Source organism: Cricetulus griseus, chromosome 3 (assembly GCF_003668045.3).
Source record: "Cricetulus griseus strain 17A/GY chromosome 3, alternate assembly CriGri-PICRH-1.0, whole genome shotgun sequence".
NCBI lineage: Eukaryota > Metazoa > Chordata > Mammalia > Rodentia > Cricetidae > Cricetulus > Cricetulus griseus.
This window is the reverse complement of record NC_048596.1, coordinates 216,883,363-216,902,508: the sequence shown is the minus strand read 5'-3', so window position 1 is coordinate 216,902,508 and position 19,146 is coordinate 216,883,363. Positions and strand designations below refer to the sequence as shown.

Here is a 19,146-nt window from a genome sequence, read left to right as displayed (position 1 = left end):
ATCTGTGCTTATGTGTGTGACTCTTCATTCAAACTAATACACCAGAATGGGATAAAATATAAATTCCCCCACAAATGTTGTATCAGTGAGTCGTGTTGGCCTCCAGACACAGTATCATAATAACCAAGGACAGAGGGTTAGGCCAGTGAGGGGTCACTGTGGCCAAAGAACAAGGGGCCTTGTGCTCATTGTAATATGCTCTCATGGATTCTTCTATTATGTCCTAGAAATAATGGGCCTCTTCATTCCTAACAAACCATATCCATCCCCTTTCTCATTTAATTTAGTGTTCAAAATTGCTTTGAGAAGATTAAAAATGAAAATAGTCTGTATTTCAATTTAATGATCTACTATGAATTTATAAAACCTTCCCAGGGAAAAAATCTGCAGCTCTGTGAAAATACCAGAATTGAAGCTAGGGACAGAGTTCAGTCTAAAAAGAGCTTGCTTTGAAAGCCCAAGAAGAGATTGATCCCCAGAGATCACACAAAAATAAATAAATAAAATAAAAATGAAAGCCTGGCATGCTGATTCCCTCTAATCTAAGTCCTAGGGAAGCAGACAGGTTGGTGCCTGGTTGGTGAGTTCAAGACCCATTAGAGACACTGACTAAAACCAAGAGTTAAACAACAAACAACAAAGCCATTGAAGATGATACTTGTGGAAGAACACTTGACCTTATACTTTGGCCTCCACATGCATGCTGGCATGCATTGCGTGCGCACGCGAGCGCACGTGTACACACACACACACACACACACACACACACACACACACACACACACGCATTCACCACTACCACCAGCATGCCACCAGCACCCATGTTCTTTCCGAAGTAGTCCTCTGACTCCCATAAGGAAACATGTCCGAAGGTTCCCATAGCACCATGCTGATGAGCAGCAGCAAGGCTGCTTTATTTGTTTTGATCACAGTGAATGGTTGTCACTCCTGAAGGAAGAGGGAAGTGGCTGCCAAGTGGATTGAGTTGCCTGACAGCATCACACTTGGATGTTGTTTTGTTTTTTTCTGTTTAGTTGGTTTTACTTTTTGCAATAGAACAAGAATCATTATGTGAGAGATACTAAAACTGCACTTAGGAGAAATAAGTAGGAAAGGTTTGCATCTATTTGTGTCCTGTTGATTGCTGGTCTGCTTTTCTCAGAGCATCTGGTTTCTTGTTTTTGAAGGAAATTTCAATTCTGTCTGTTCGAGGAGGCCCATCACCAGAAGGAAAGATGGCTTTTTTTTACTCCCCTTGCCAATTCTATTGCCTCTAGCTAGTTAAATAAAACCAAGAGAGACCAAGATGGGAAAGACACTACTGGGAAAGGAAAATGTTGAAATATTTGGAAACCCAAAATGACACTTAACACTAGATTCTAAACACATGGAATTTTCAGACACCCTGTGCCCCCCTCCCCCCTCTCTCTCTTTCTCTCTCATTCCCCCTTTTTTAATGCTTTTGGAGTGTTCTGTGGTTGGCTGGACAATCTTTCTCAAACCACCTTTTTTCTCCAGTATTCTGTTTTAATCCACAATATCTGCATGAGTTTTCTATTTGTTTAATTCTCTTCATAAATAACATTTTCTTGTCCCTAGTAAAAGTTTGCCCTCTCTGTCTCTCACTCGATTAAATCTGGGAAACACCTGTTGGTATGTCCTGTTGGCACCTTTATCAATGACCATAAAGAAAGCTTCAAATTCATATCTCTAAGCCTACAGATTTCAGTGCCATGGAGAATCATGGAGTGAATCCCTTAACCAACCTAACACAGCATCATTCTTTCCCTACCCCATCAGTCATTCAGCTAGGTAAATGAAGCCATCTGCTTGCCAGTGTCCCAGCCAGACACTGGAACATCACTGTCTACTCTTCCAAGTAATCACAAAACATTTTCAACTTCAGAATTTTACATGCTAACAAATCCATACAGCTCTTACTTCTCCGTCCCAACCCTAGCTTTTTCCTTTAGGCAGAAACCATTTCTTTGCAGACTATTACAAAGGACCTTTAACTGGGTCATTTTTATTCTTCATGTTTCTCTTTCCTTGGTAGAATGGCCGATGTTCTCTTTCTAAGCATGAGGAGTGCCAGGTACCTTCTTAATATCCTAGCTTCCATGAGGCTATATGCTTTAAACTCCTGTATATCTGACTTTCAAATTATCACAAATCCCACCAGGATGAACTCCCTACCTCCATTCTTCAATCATACTGAATTCAGTTCTCAAACTCAGCAGTCTTCATGTTTACCTTCACACAAGCGTGTGATTGATTGCCAACATAAGTGGGTACAGAGTGTAATGTATGATGCCCTAATTTAAATAAGGTCCCATCCCTATTACTCCTATCAATTTTCTCTGCCCATCTAAGATGCTGCATTATTTTAGACAGTGTTTTGATGCCTCACTAACTCTTTTGCCTCCTCTGTAATCCTGGAACATCAATGACAGCAGGCTCATACCTACATATCTTTCATCAAGAAGTGTTCTAAAATCCTCAACACAACAGAAGAAGGGTTCTCTTTTACCTCTGTTTAGTAAAGAGGAAACACGCAGAGAAGTTAACCTTCCTTATGTTACACAGCAACTTAGTTGAGCTGAGACTCCAACTCAGAGAACTGGCTCCAGTAACAAAAGCCTCACCAAGTGTGTTTAGTTGCGGGTATTATTACTGGTCACATTCACAGGGCCTAACTCAATGTCAGACATTTAATAGGTGGCCAGTATCAACATTGTATTATTGTATTAAAACTTAAAAGTGATAGAGGTTTCCAACAGATATTACAGCTACAATAGCCCAAGCAGGCTAGAATGGTATTCTGAAAGAGTGGTTGTATTGAAAGAAAGATGGGAGGAGCAAGCTGGGAACCCTTGGGGAACAGAAACACTGGCCTGCCTTGGTGCATCAAGAAGACAGAGTCAATTCATGTACCACAAGAGCTAAAAGCACAAAGCACCTCTGCAGTAGAAAGTATGTGAGAATATATGGCTTAATTATTTTGAAATATTTAACCTGTAAGCAGAGCAAATTTGAAAATAGATGCCCATTCTAAATGGGAACTAGGGAATGACACTTGCAATGAAATAGTAGTGCCTGGGTAAGTAGGACAAAGTAAATTGTGTCAGCATCTGCATTGACACAAAGGCAAGCCATATGTATGCACAGGGGTACAAGACCATCCATGCAGAATATTAATCTGCCATCATTGAGTGACTCCTTAGGTATGTAAGAAATATTTCAGTAAACACAAACTTTTACTGTGGACAAACGACATGTCCCTCAGACATCTAAAAAATAAATATATTGCCAGGGATCGGTGGCACACACCTTTAATCCTAGCACTAGGGATTAAAGAGGCAGAGGCAGTCAGATCTCTTTGAGCTCAAGGCCAGCCTGGTCTACAGATTGAGCTCCAGGACAACCTCCAAAACAATACAGTGAAACCCTGTCTTGAAAAACCAAAATAAAACAAATAAATAAATATATTGTGCCTAAGCATGGCAGAAACATCTTCTCTTTCAGTTCACTCAGGCACACAAAGGGTAAGAATCATCTAGACCACCAGGGACCACTGGTCAAATTGGGAGTGAGAAGGGTGCACAAGAAAGAATTATTTGCTTTTAGTAACTGATAAGCCAGTTATCCTCAGATGAAGTTTAATGCAATAGCTAATACGAATACATACCCCTTCTTCATAAAAATGTTTTTAATTAATTGTGGTCTGTGTGGTACATCTTTTTCAGAGTGTCCAATACATTACTGCAGAAATGGTGGGACTTGTGTGGTAGAGAAGATTGGTCCTGTATGTAGGTAAGAATGTTGCTTAATTTTTTTTAACATTTAAGTCAGCTAACTTACTTACTTATTGGCTTCAAGGCTTGAGACAGTAGAACCATAAACCAGTATATGATTAGTCAGGTGAAAATAGTGGATTATGAAACTAATATACAACTTTATGTATTTGTCAGATAAAAAAGTGACTATACTTCAAGAAATATTGTATGTTTGATGGAATTTTACACATTTTTGACATTTTCTAGCACGTAAGATGCACCATTTTCAAAAATGCATATTGTTACCTGATTTTGATGTTCACATGGTTTCAAAGGTTTTTTGGTGCTTTTGAGTCTCATTCTGTGGTCCAAGTTGATCTTGAACTTGCTGTATTCCCCTGCCTTAGCCTCCCAAGGGCCAGATTTATTGTGTGAGCCTCCACACTCAGTTCAAAAGATGATTTTCTGATACAGTTCTCTAATTTCACATGCAGCTAAGTGTCTGCAATTCCATTCTTTTTTATTTGAAATCCCATATTTGCCTTTCATAATAATAAAGGATAGAATTAATTCATAAAAAAGGCTGTCTTCTGACTTGTCATGGATGTTTATGAGAAGATTAAAGGCCCAGATAACAGTCTATTTACATACTCAGAGCAAAAATAAACAAAAACAGACCTCCTGAGTTCTTTGGGGAATTACTCATATTGCATATCAAAGTTTCCTGATTTTTTTTTCTCAGCCTGTAGGGAATTGTGCAAAAAGTTTCACAAACTCCAAAGGAAATGATGCATATTGCATTATATTTGTGTTTATGACTTTTTAATCTAGAAGAGCACTGTGTATATTACTTTGCTTATTGCAAATCTTTTGAATTCATATTCAAATTTTGAATTGTGATATTCAAATTATAGTAAAATACAAATATCTAAAAAACCACTCAATAATATCTATTTAAATTCTTAAAACCTTTCGAGTCAACACTCAGAATAGGAAGCTTGTTTCGATCTCTGGGAGGAGATTAGGGGGGTCTTTCGCCCTGATTGTGGACATATTAGGAATTCTGGAGGCAGGGTCCTCACTGTCTTTAGTTGTGTATGCATTAGTGATCCCACCAGGCTCCAGTGGATAGTTTCAAACCCATGATAACAGGGATGATCCTGATTAAACCTTCTGAGTTTCTAAAAACAGCAACAACAAAAGCCATGGATATGGGAAGGATGTGTATGTGTGTGCACACATATGCTGGGAGTATCAAAATGGGATGGAGATTAGTGAAGTGATTATAATGATCAGAATGTACATTACACATGTATGAAATTCTCAAAGCACAAACTCAATAAAAACTTTAAAAACAAACAAACAAGAAACAATACAATCCCACAGGCAATGAGATAGCTCAGAAAGCCAAGTTGCTTTGCAGCCAAGACTGAGAACCTGAGTTGAACCTAAACCCTGGGACCAACATGGTAAGGGAATTGGCTCTCTGAAGTGGCTCTCTGACCTGCACAGGCATGCAGCAGCATGTGGGAGCCCACTCAGAAGCTTGTGTACATACACACATTCTCTCTCTTGCCCTCTCTTTATGTATACCTGTGTGTGTGTGTGTGTGTGTGTGTGTGTGTGTGTGTGTGTGTGTGTGTAACATTAAGTGTGATGAAACTGAATTTCAAGTGAGTTTCTTAACGTGTTTTGTGTCCTAAATCCATTATGTAATTGATTTCACATCTCAGGATTATAATTTTTCTCATATTAGCATGAAAATTTATCATAAACTGTTGATTCAGAGATGGGATGTATTATATTAATTGCTAAGATGTCCCCAAAGAAACTGAGAAGGCTGCCATATGATGTCGATTGGAAATCAGCTAAGTGGATGATGCTATTTAATGTCAACTGTTTACAGTAAGGCCGTTTGTAATGTTGTCCTTTTCAACCCTGTTGAGCTAGAAAGCTCCCTGGCTTTAGATAGTCTCAGCTGAGCAAGCAAAAAGCTTTGCGTTCTTGGCAACCTCCTCATGTACTTAAATAAACTTTGCCAATTGAAATCCAGATGGAGAAGAACTGAATTTATTTCCCTCAAATGCAAAGCTCAAAGGTGGGGAACAAGATATAACAGGACAGAGAAGCATATGGAATTTCAGGAAGGAAATAGGTGGAACAATGCAAATAGTATATTAATACATTGTTTGCAAATCATATACCATTTTCAAAGAAAACAATTTTAAGGACAATGATTATGAACAATTGCTCAAAATCACTTTTACCTATTTTATAATATTTTTTTTTATTTTTGACATTATAATATAGTTATATCATATTATAATTATGTGGTATTTACGTGCTTTGTACATAATAAGTATATTGTTCCTAATCTAGTGAAGGTAAGCAAGTCACTCAAGTACACTAAGACCATCAGTACATCCCAGACAGCAGGAATCAGGTTCAAGTGAGAAAATGGGTATGGGAACAAAAATGAGCAAAAAGAAGATTTAGATATGGGCATCTAATGAAATTGCTTAGTGGAAACTAACCAGAAAGAATATGTTTAAATCTACCATCCATTATTATAAAAATAATGATTACAGACTATATATAAAACACAGACTATGTTAAATTGGAAGTTGTGTACATAATATACACATACCATAAAAATAATATATACATACTATGTATATATATAATATATAATTTTATCTAATTTATATTGTAAATAAGAAACATGCCAAGAAGAAAACTGAAAAATCATGGAAAACAATTGGGCATATAGAAATGAACATAATTAGTGATATATATATATATATATATATATATTATATATTAGTTTTGTATATATATATATATATATATAAAAGCAAATAGCCAAATTATATTATAAATGTATTTTAATGGAAACCTTGTGAAATTAAAATTAGCACTATAAAATGCTAAAACAGGCAAAAGTTCTTATATATCAAACACTATATGAACCAAATATAGAAGTCAAAAATTCACAATTTCTCAAAGGAAAAACAAAAAAACTCTATACCCACAGCAAATTCATTCACACAATTTTACATTTTCATTGCTTTGTCATAATGTAGAGACCTGTGGGTAGTTTGACCAAAGTAATCAAGCCCTTACTTGACAAAAGAAGAAACTTTAATAAAATGCTAGAAGTTAATGCTTGGCGTATTTGTGTCTTTTTTTTTTTTTTTAAATAGAATAAAATGTCATCAATTGGGAAAGGGTTGGTAAAACCTTTGGGCATTTTAAGTATTATTCCTAGACAACCCTGCATTAAAAAGTCTATCATACAATTTACACACAAGAAAGCTAAGGAAATGCATCAGCGGTCAAGAGTTCTATAATCGTGACCACCTGAGTCCAATCCCAGGAAGGAGGGATAATCCACTCCATCCATTCCATAAGGTTGTCCTGTGACCTGCACACCTCCAAATGCACCACACACACACACACACACACACACACACACACACACACACACACACACACACACACACACACACACACACACACACACACATGCATGCGCATGTGCGCAACTTTATAAAAATAAAAGAGAGCATCTCTTTTATTATCTTTAAGATTGGCAATGTTTGAGGATAGATTACATTTTCTCATGGGTAATAAAGATCATACATTTCATTATCTTTCCAATATAAGCACACAGCACATACCTAATGTGGCAACAGCTATTTGAATAGTATGCTAACCAAAAGAATAAATGAAGCAATGAATGAATGAATGGATTGCATTTATGCAAATGACCTATCTACAATTTCACAGAATACACCATTATGCTAAAGTATGTTCTTAAATGTACTGAGATGTGAATTCATTATGTCATGATAAGCCCAATAGCAGCACAACTGAACGACTAAGGAATTTCTAAGTCACTAGAGACAACATACTGAGAAGCACATGACATGTTCATCTGTGATCAGAAATTATAACTTTCTTACAATGACAGAAGAGGGTGCTCTTAAACTAGGAATACCATTCTTCCTCAGCCATCTGACCCTTGCCACAGTGAGAACATGAATTTCATTTCCACAAAGCCACTGCTTAAAAACTCAGTTTAGGAACACATGCCCCTTCCTTCCTTTACCCTTATTTTATTGAAAAAAAGGGGGGGGGGGTCATTGGTCAAAAAGGAATTAAAAACAAACAACTCTATTTCCAAAGAGAATAAAGTACTTCTAAGCATGTAGGATTATTTAAACATAAGCATGTACAACACTTTAAGACATTCAAAGTCTGTGTATAAAAATAGACAATAAAATACTAAGGATAAATTGAAACAAAACAAAATTCTTTATATTTTTGGAATTGTTAAAACTTTGGGAAAAGTAAATTAAAAGAAATAAAAATGATCAGTTCTTGAGTGACTATAGATTTAAATGCAAAAATATTATGACTGGAAAAGTGAGAAAATAATCGGGAGTGAATAAAATAAAGTAAAAATGAAAAGAGTCAGAGGAAGTAGCAGAGGTGGAAGATAAACATTTGCATCCTTGAAGACCCTGCAGAGGAAGCAGAATATGCAGAGCTGATGTTTAAAGACATAGTAGCTGACCTTTTGTAGCAAGTCTGAAAGCCTTGGGATTGGTGGAAATGCACATCTTGGCTAGAGAACCAAGACTTCTGATATCAAGAGCTGGTGAAGATGGCGCTCTCAAAAAGAGAGGGGCATACTTTCCTCCTGCTTGTTGTTCTTTCTCTTCAGTCCTTCAGTAGCTCTGATGATGCCAAGCTTCCATGATATGGATAGGTCTTTGTTACTCAGACCACTGATTCAAAATACTCTTACAGTCACACTCAGTTTGTATTTTTACGCCAGCTATCTGGGCATCCTAAAGTCTGTATATTAGTGTCAGATTGAAGCCCATTGTTTTCCATGAGAAATAAAAATTTAAAATGTTACGCATTCATTTACATGTTAATGAAACAATTCTATCCCTGGAACTTTTCTATTGTTAAATGAAAATAACATTGCCAAATGGACTATTCATTGCTGGTTTATAATAACTTATACGTATCAGAAATAACCTAAGTGTCTGCCTAGAGCAAAGCCATTACATAAGCTATGATACATACCCAGGAGAATGCAATGAGGATAGGGAGTTGTTGAAGATCATCTACTGGGCCAGGTATAGGAAAGACCTCACCCACAGAAATCTAAAGAGAAGTTTATAAATTGACTAATTGTCCCAAGAATTATTACATCCATTTTTCCTTTTTAAAATGATGAAAATAACAATCTAGAGAGTATATTGTGAATAATTACATATAAGTACCATGTGAGTGTTTTGATATGCCTTGAAGATATGATATGAACTTAACATAAGTCTATAGGATAGCTGAAAGCAGGTGCAGAGATCCACAGACAAGCACTGGGCTGAGCTCTGGAGTCCAGTTGAAGAGAGGGTGGGAGATTGTATGAGCAAGGCGAGGGATGTCAAGATTATGATGAGGAAACCCACAGAGACAGCTCTGTTAGGTAATCTACAAATATTTTGCAGACATTGACAGCCTAGACAAATTAATTAGAATGAGAAAAGCGCTTGGCATAGTAACTAGACACCAAATAAATATACAAGACTGGGCTGACTTTCAAAAATAATAGTAATCATTGAGCAAGAAAACTGTCATTCTATTGAAAAACAGGAACAATATTTACAATTTTCAAGGTTGGTAAATAGCATAATTAACCAAACAAAGCTAAAAAGTACAAACAGAGAAATTTCAATGATTATCTTTAAAAAATATATGGGAAAAAACGTGTAAAAACCATTCTCTAATAGTCTCAGCTTTCATTTCCCTATGACAATGAGCTGAAGGAAATCAATTAACTCGTCTGGCTAATAAATCTAATCAGCATGCTGTGTCTGTACTCAATTTTTAAAACAAATAAAAGGACTTAAATGCTCACCTGGACACATAGCATGAAACTAAAAGCCATAATTAAGATTTTTAAAAGCCCCCAAAGCCAGAATATTACAATAAATATTAGGAAGCTGAAAGGAGTAGACAAATAATTATTAGAACAAAACAATCTACTTATATAGGTACTGTAATTGCATGAAACTAGCATAAAAGATAAAAATTTAAGTTAATGAGAGTGAATCAGTTGAATAGTCCATTAATTACTATTAGGAAAAAAGGTTAGTCAGTGATAAATTATTTTTAAAATTTATATACTAATATTGCTTATAATTATTTCTGACATCATACATAAGGATTAGTTGCAAACTTTTTAAAGATATAAAGAGGGAAACAAACTTCTTAGAGAAATAATGAAAGATTATTTTTTTTAATTTTAAGTATATCTTTTTCAAAGCAGACATAAAAACAACTAGCAGCCCTAAGAACCTCTTTCCATGAATAGCTGTTTCGCCAAATTAAAACTGTAATACAGTGAAAGACACCAGAAACAGAATTTAAAGGTAAAAAATTACAAACAACAAAAATGATATAACTAGACAATGGTTATTCTCAAAAAAGAATATATAAATGATTAATATGTGTCTGAAAGCAGTTCAATCAATAACAAAACATTAGTCAATGAACCTACTGAATTCCTAGCTTCATGTGCTGTTGAAATAATGTACACAAAACCAGTGTAATGATAGCTACACTAACCATTGTATACACAGCTTGTGGGCATGCAACTTTGAAATATCCTTAAGAAACTGAATACACAGTAGGAAAAAACAACAGAATTGTCTGGAAAAACCAAATGCTAACATCAATTAGAAAATTCAAGGTAAACTATATACTAACTCAAGAAACTCAATCCTCAGAATTAAAACTGACATGTTTTTGAGATATAGAAACACAACTCTGTTTATTGTCCCTAGTAAGTTATAAGGCTCCATTGAAAACAGATGTAAGGGTTCAATGTAGTATACTGAAATACCACTGAGTAATATTTTAAAAGTAGAAAATACAAATCTTGACATAGGAAAGTTCCAAAGTTATTAGAGCAAATACAGAAATTCTAAGTAGTAGATTTATTAAGGTCCTATTTTTGGAAGTGAGAGTGAATAACTGTGTACAGGACCATGACACATATTGAACCATAATAAATAGTTGGTGATCTCAAAGAGATTTGCTTTAGTGAAGAAGAGAGTCCGCATTTTAATTTCTACAATTTTGTTTTACGGGCAGCTGTTTTGTCAGTTACAAAAGTGATTGTTCAAAAATACTTATAGATATTTATATATAGAAAGAGAGGATAGGTAGATAGATAGATAGATAGATAGATAGATAGATAGATAGATAGGTAGGTAGATAATCAACTGCAGTGAAAGCCAAATCAACTTCTGCTTTAATGTATCCCCCCAGATAGACATGTCTATCCCTCAGTTTTCTCCTTGTTATCAGAGAGCATTACACACTTTCTACCCCAGGCCCGGTGGGCCAATCAAGGCTTATTAGGAATGCCGTTGACATGGAGCCTCCTCCATGCCTCACTTGGGAGCTGATGTCTGATTTTATCATATGTACATAGCCATGATAATGGAAATTACAATTAACTGTCAAGATCACTGGCTGCCCTTTCAGAAGACTCAGGTTCAGTTCCGAGCACCCACATTTCACTCATGTCTGTGACTCTAGCTCTAGGGGATCTGACACACTTATACCGATGTACATAAATAAAATAAGTAAATAATTTAAAAAAGTACAGTTGCCTAGTTTTCTTTTGCTGTGCCTCTCTTGAGTCTTACAGGATGCTTATAGACTTAGCCTAGGGTCCTAAATAACATTCTGGTTTCCCATGCAGGCTCAGTGAGCTTTGGAGCAGAAAGCTGAGTTCCTTTGGCAATTGCATCTCTGCCCCTCTTGCATGGCCTATCGCCTTTCAAGGATGGCATTCTCTTAGGAAGGACATGGCCCAGATTCCATTCACTGGACATGGATGACAGGGATTTGTGATCTAGATGTTTTCCAAGGTCTCTGCTATGACCTGACTGTTAAGTAGACATTTCTGAGAAGGAAAGTGATAGTTTGTTTCTGGGAAAGTATCTACTGCCAAATGATATGCTTTAAAAGACAGAAAAGAGACAGCTGTCCATGGCGTAAGAATCAGGGTTCACACAGCTCCTTCATGCATCTTCAGGTAGCTGCATAGGAAGTTCTTCATCATACTACAGTTCTCACCAGTTTTCTGCACATGAGCTCAAGGAAGCATTAATGGGTGAATTTGATTGGTAATGACATCTTTTCTTTCAGTTCTGCGTGTGTGTGTGTGTGTGTGTGTGTGTGTGTGTGTGTGTGTGTGTGTGTGTGTGTGTGTGTGTGTGTCTAGGAACTCTTATGCCTGGGATTGGAGAGAAAGCCCAGTGGGGACACTTAAGAGACCTGAATGTCTAAGAATCTGACAAAAAGTCATTACTCTGTTAAAATTTCAAAAATTTCCAAACCAGGCTCCCTGGTAGCTGTGGGATAGTAGGCTATCTTGCTATGTCCTGATCCCACACAGCTTCTTTCTGATCAGCCAGCATGAGTTTAGCTTTGTCACAGTGGAGGCTTTTGTGCTGTTGCTAGGTGGCTGAGCTCAGCCATACAGAAGAAAAATCCAGCAAATGGGGTAAGATGTTTTGAACTTAACCTCTGACCAGTGAAATGTTGACAGACTTAAGTAGTTCAATGCATTTTAATTTTGAATCTCTGCTGGGACTCTTCTTAGTCCCTGAAAGCAATGGTCTATGTTTGCTATTATGCTAAATCTATTGTCTGTCTGCAACTCTGAGATGGAGGGGAGTCCCTGTGTATTCTTCAAGCAAGGGCTTATTTTTCTGCTTTCACAAGGAGAATGAATGAGGTCATGAGACTAGTGGCCATCCCAGAGTTTAAGGTGAAATAATGACTGTGATTAATGGCCAAAAATTTAATCTATAGGAATGTACAACTTGATATTAAGTTCCAAAATACAAGTCTTGAATTTATTTGAAACACAAAGTTAAAGCACACAGTTGATCACTTCCTAGAAAAAACTTGTCTTGATGTCACCACTGTCCTGCAGTTTTGAGAACTGGCATAGCATGCTTTCTGATTGTACAGGGAGAAATCTAACTTACATAACAACATATTCTCATAAATACACTTTAACTTGGTAGATAAAATTAAGAAACACCTTTCTTATTACAGGGTCAGAATGAGAATTTGTTTACCTTGAATAAAGACTCCAATAATTAAAAAATAAGGCTGTACATACATTGTGATTTTCCACTTGTTAGAATTTAAAATGATGCTTTAAGAATTTCCCCATAGCCAAGTAAATTGCATTAATGTCCTTTTGCTAGTGTTTATGTATTTCACTGTGCTGAGGGAACATGATTTATAGATATAAAAGGGATGTGTTGATAAAAGTGAGGATTTATTATCTTTGCTGTTCATAATTCACTGGAATAAAACACACACACACTGATAAGTTCTTATTCTGCTTCTTTGTTTTATGAAAAATATCACAATCTATGAATCTTAGTCTTCCACTGATGCTCAGGTGTATGAAGCATAATGAAGTACAGGGCAGGAAGACTGCACTTGGGGTTAGAATCTGCTTCAGCATCATTTGATAATCATATAGCAGGAACAGGCGGCAGGGAGCAGCATGATGAGAATACACCTAAAACACCTTGAATCACAAAGTTTTCACAAACAGCATGTTAATTAGTCATAGTTATAAGAACACAAAGGGATACTAGGGCTTCTAGAGACTGGCAGCCTTAGAAAAGACAAGCAGAAGAGCTTGGCTAAACAGCCCCACAGCAGCTGTGATTGGTATTCAAACCAGCTTCTGTTTTGGAGAACATGCAGGGAAAAGCAGGCAAGGCACATCCTAAAGTTGATATCGATTGAGGCATACAATGCATTCCTCTACACATGTGTGAACATATGCATGCATACATGAACATAACGCATGTGCATAAAATGTATTATTCAGCTTTCTGTTTGGGGAGTGTTTGTGTGTGTGTGTGCATGAGTGTGCATGCATGTATATGTGTGTGCGTGCGTGTGTGTGTGTGTGTGTGTGTGTGTGTGTGTGTGTGTGTGTGTGTGTGGTGACAAAATACTTAAGTTGAATCAACACATAGAACAAAGATTCATCTGGGCCAGTTTCTGGGTTTGGTCCATGTTGCCTTGTACAAGTTGCTTGTAGATCTGTGGTTGCAAATTGTTGTGGAAGCATGTGACAGAGGAAAGGTGTTCAGCACATGTTGGTAATAAAGCAAAAGGGAAACAGAGGGGATTAATGTCCTCATATACCTTCCAAAGTTTGTCACAAATGGCTTAGTCTCCCAAACTAGGCAGCACTCAGAAATTTCCCATTTTTTCTCAGTGGTGCTATCAACTGGGGACCAAGCCATCATCACATGAGCTTTTACAGAACATTTAAGATCCAATCCATAATATGACATTAAAACAGAAAAATAAATCAAAAATAGATATAGTAAAACCTCAGAGATATTAAAATGTAACATCTTTCAATAGATAAAAATATTTTTCATTACAATTTTTGTTTCAGATTCTGGGAGTTGTACCCAGAGTCTTGTGCATGCTAAACAAGCACTCCACCACTGAGATGTATCCTTAGTCCTTGAAAACTGTTAATCTGTATGTGTGCATTTGTGTGTGTGTGTGTGTGTGAGAGAGAGAGAGAGAGAGAGAGAGAGAGAGAGAGAGAGAGAGAGAGAATGAATATGATGTGGGGTCATATGTATCATAGTAAACAAACATGCGGGATCAAGAGACAAATTCCTGAGGTCTTTTCTTTCTTTCACCATCAATTGGATATTGGGGTCAAACTTATGTCATCAGAGATATGCAGCAAATACCTTTACCCACTGATTTTTCTTGCTGGCTCCCAAATCGCTTTTCTAATAAAGGCATTGTATTATTGTTTCAGCCAATTCAGCTATATGCTACTTAAATGGGTACATACAACAAGTTTGAGAAAAGTTAAGGAAAAATGATAAAAGCAAAACTAATCAAAACAAAGCTGATAGAGTGTTAAACAATACAAAGTAAATCAAATTTCCTTAAAGAGAACTGGAATAAAAAGAATAATGTGGAGATAAAAGTAGTTTCTAAAACAATTTCTCATAAACTTAATATAAACACATAGCCTCAAAATGAATGTATACAGAAAAATTGATCAAGCCACAGGAAAAATAATTTTTAAGATTTAGATATCAGTAACTACATGATACACTATCTCAAATGACAAAAAATGAGAGATACCATCTTACAACTGTCAGAATGGCTAAGATCAAAAACACTGATGGCAGCTTATGTTGGAGAGCATGTGGAGTCCTTACTTGGAGAGTGCCCCTTGGAACACTTCTGCACTGTTGGTGAGAGTGCAAACTGGTACAGCCAATACGGCTGTTTCTCAGAAAAATAGGTATCAATATAATACCTCAAGATCCAGCTATACCAGTCTTCAGCATATACCCAAAGGATGCTAAATCATACCACAAGTACACCTGCTCAACTATGTTCGTAGCCTCATTATTTGTATGGCCAGAACCTGGAAACAACCTAGATGCCCCTCAACTAAATAATGAATAAGGAAAATGTGTTACAGGAGTATTACTCAGCTGTAAAACAAAAACAAACAAACAAATGACCTCATGACATTTTCAGGCAAATGGATGAAACTAGAAAACTATCATTTTGAATGAGGTAGCCTAGAAAGGACAAACATGATGTGTACTCACTCATAAGTAGATTTTAGGAGTAAAGTATAGGATAATTAACCTACAGTTCATAGCCCCTGAGAGGTTAGATAACAAGGAGAGCCCAAAGAGCGATGCATGAATTTCCCTGGGAAGGAGAAATAGAAGAGATCTCCTGGATAAACTGGGGGCAGGTGTGGTGATGGGGTGGAGGGATGGCAACGTGTGGGAGCAGGTTGGGCAGGCTAGATGAGGGAGGTGGGTTGGGGGTGGGATGGAGGGGGAGAGTAAACAGATTGGTAACTACCCTAATTGTCATCCAGTAACTGATGGAAGCAGATACAGAAATCAACAGGGAAGCACTGGACTGAGCTCTAGGAGTCCTCCTGAAGAAAGCTACGAGAGATTGTCTGAGCCTGGAGGCAGGGTAGGGGAAGTAGAGGGGTGGGGGTATGATTCTAGAACCCACAGAGACAGCTGACTGGAGCTCATGGGAGCTCTTGGAATCTGGACAAACAGTTAGCGAGCCTGCATGGGACCATCCTAGTCCCTCTGCATGTATGTGACAGTTGTGTAGCTTTGTCTCTGTGAGGCTCCCAGCAGTGAGATCAGGACTTGTCCTTGGAGCTTAGCTGGATTTGGGGGATCTGTTCTCCATGCTGGATTGCCTTGCCCAGCCTTGAAGCAAGGAGAGGAGCTTGGTCCTGCCTTAACTTGATGTGCCATGCTTTGTTCAAGCCAATGTGATGCCTGCCCCTTTCTGAATGGAGACAGAGGAGTGGGTGGAAAGGGAGGTAGAAGGGAAGCCAGAGGGGGAAGGATGGGGGTGAGAAGAGGGAAGGAAAACTGAGGCCAGGATGTAAAATAAATGCAAAAAAATGTTACTTGAAAAAATTAGCATCAGGTAAAGCTGGTGAAAATAACTTAGACCAAAAGGCCATGTAATGTAAATGGACAGGAGGAGTCTTGCCTTATGTGCAGTGGTATCCTCTCTCCTAGAGTCAAGGAAAAGTTTTCTATGGTATCCAAGAGAATGAGACACTATTCCACTGTATTTACATACTAAATCTAGTATAAAGAAATATATTTGTATAATAAATTTTCTAAGCAACATAAAAAAGTAGCTGAGTCAAAGAAAGTTTTGTCCCACATTAATGACAGTTCTGGATGCATAGCTACCTGATCCAGAATCACAGTCAACTTGGGACCCTAGCTGCTCTACTTCCATTACAGAAATTCTGGTTTAGACTTGCTAGAGGTCTTTTCACTTGCTAAAGTAGGGAAAATAGTAAACATAGCAGGCATGTGTGGAACCACCTGTGGCTGACTCAGAGCACTGGTATGCAGTTCTGGAAGGAGCTGCTGTGCCCAAAACACGTTTGAGGTACTCTCTGGAGAGAAAGAGTCATAGAATCCCATGACTGACACAAGAATTCAGGAGAAATGCCAAAGCCTGAGTTCTAATTAGTCAACGAAAGGAATCACAAGGTCTCAAAACGTACAAGTTGAACAGAGGCTATAAGGTCACGTGCTACAGGCCACTTTTTATTCATTTTTGGTTTCTCTCCATGGTTTGTAAAACGTTTTTGTCGGTTAAAGGCACAGGACAAAATAGATGGGATGAGGGGTGAGGGTAGAATGTTTAGACTGGAAAAGAGAGTTCCAGGCAGTGTTAGAAATGCAGAGTCAGAGAAACACTGCCTAAGGGAGCAGCAGATGATTAACTACGAAAACGAAATTAATTGATCGAACGTTCATAGAGATGATGGACAGGAATTAAATGTCAAAGTAGTGTATAAGACATTTTAATGCCACAGAAGATGCTGGTGTTGGAAGCAAGGGACTCAAAAGAATGTGTGGACAGACTGTTGATTTTAAGAGAGACCTACTATCCTATTAAACTCTCCAGCAAGCATGTTTCCAGCCACTTCCAAAAATCTACCAACCAGTCTTTCACCAAAACAAGGGTTTGTTTGCAATTATTGTGGTGTAGTTTTTAGCCTTTGCTCTCAGATTCCGATGAGGTCACAACCCACAGACTGTCTGTGGAAACTGTTTGGCAAGAGTCCTGGTGAAGGAAGCTCAGATTCAACCCATTAGAGGCATGTCAGCAAACTTCTTGGCTTTGCTTCCTTTTTGTTATGTGGGTGACCAGAGGAACTGCAATGGCTTTTTTTTGTTTTTGTTTTCTTGCTTTAATTTAAAGCCTTGTGACTGTTCCGCTTTCAAACTTCTTCATTTAGGGAAAAAAAATAAAGAAAACAAAAAAACAAAGAAACCAGCCAGGACTCCATAGGACACACAACTAAATACAAAGTAAATAAATAAATAAAATAAAATCATAAACAGAAGTGAAAAATGTTCCAAACTTTCAGATACACAAACATATAAGGAAATAAAAAATAAGCAGTATATTTCTTCTTTCAAAAGCTATACACTGATGAAAACCAGCCTTGATACCGTTTAAAGTGATGTCTGTCGAAGCCTCAAAGAAGGCAAACCAGTATGTACATAAAAGAAACATGTCTGCATTTGTCCCTGGAGCTTGTGAGATGGTGCAGCCCTCTCAGAATAGTCCTGAAGAGAAAGTGGCTCAGAGGGGGTGAAGAAAGTGCAATACAGCAGACATGCCTGCAATGCCTGCAGAGTCCCATCAGGTAACATGTCAGACAGCAGTCATGAAAATGCCCTAGCCTCACAGTCAATGTGTATTCAGATCAATGCATGCATTTTGAGAAATTAGTGCATAGCACTAACTCTTCACAATTAGGTGCCCTGTATGGTGTTAGAGGAGTCATATGAATCTCACCCTTCTTTCAGTGCTTGGGGTCATTAACAGACGTTGCCAGTCTTTTCCTTTGTTATTATCATAAAAAGAAATACAGATTATTTCATGGAGAATAGGTACTGAATCAGATAACATAAATGTACAGTGATTGCACGCTAATATTTCCTATCATCACATTTCTAATAATATGTCCCCGGAAGCAGATAAACACTTTTTATTTTCAGGAGATATATTATTTTAACTCAACAGGCCAGGTTAGTTGGTCTCCATTAGTTAAGCATTGAGTGACTGTTGTCCTCCTAGTCACAGTGTGGTTTGTATATATATATATATATATATCATGTATGTCAGAACATACGCGCAGTATATTACAGCAGTGACAGTGTTGATGGAGATTATGCCCACAGCAGAGCTGTGCAGATTAAACTGAAACAGTTACAACTCCTCCCCGCTCCCACCAGGGCATAGGCTTGCAGCTATTCTCCATGGTCTATGAAGCCCACCCTCCTGCTCTCACCCATCTCCTCCCCAGGAAATTCTCAACTGTAGTCTGTTAGTCTGTTCCTGGTAGTTATTGCAGGCCCATAGCAGGTACCAAAGCCCATTTTCCCTAGACTCCTTCCATAGGAGAAAGACAAAGAAAAGAATGTTTGAATATATTTTTTGGAAGTATACATCAACAGGACATCCCACTAAAACATTGCAAGAGGAGCTGACTGTTGCAGGCATGCCTTTCACCTGGCCTCATTCTGTATCAGATATTTTATGGTGTCTCCTAACAGCACACTATTTTTGGAGTATCTACTTCTAGTTTGTTTATCTCTGGGTCATTGTCACACTGCAAATAAAGTGTTAGTTTCATTTTGTTTCTTGAACTATCTTACTTCCTAGTTTC

General features: G+C 37.5%; 1 protein-coding gene across 1 annotated transcript in view; it reads left to right on the top strand.

Annotated features, from left to right (window-relative positions):
- Positions 1-19,146, top strand: part of Malrd1 (MAM and LDL receptor class A domain containing 1) — a 608,177-nt gene that overhangs the window by 516,369 nt on the left and 72,662 nt on the right. Inside the window, exon 35 of the mRNA XM_035442808.1 lies at positions 3,747-3,813. Coding sequence (XP_035298699.1) covers positions 3,747-3,813 — 67 coding nt within the window. The remainder of the gene's footprint in view (positions 1-3,746; positions 3,814-19,146) is intronic.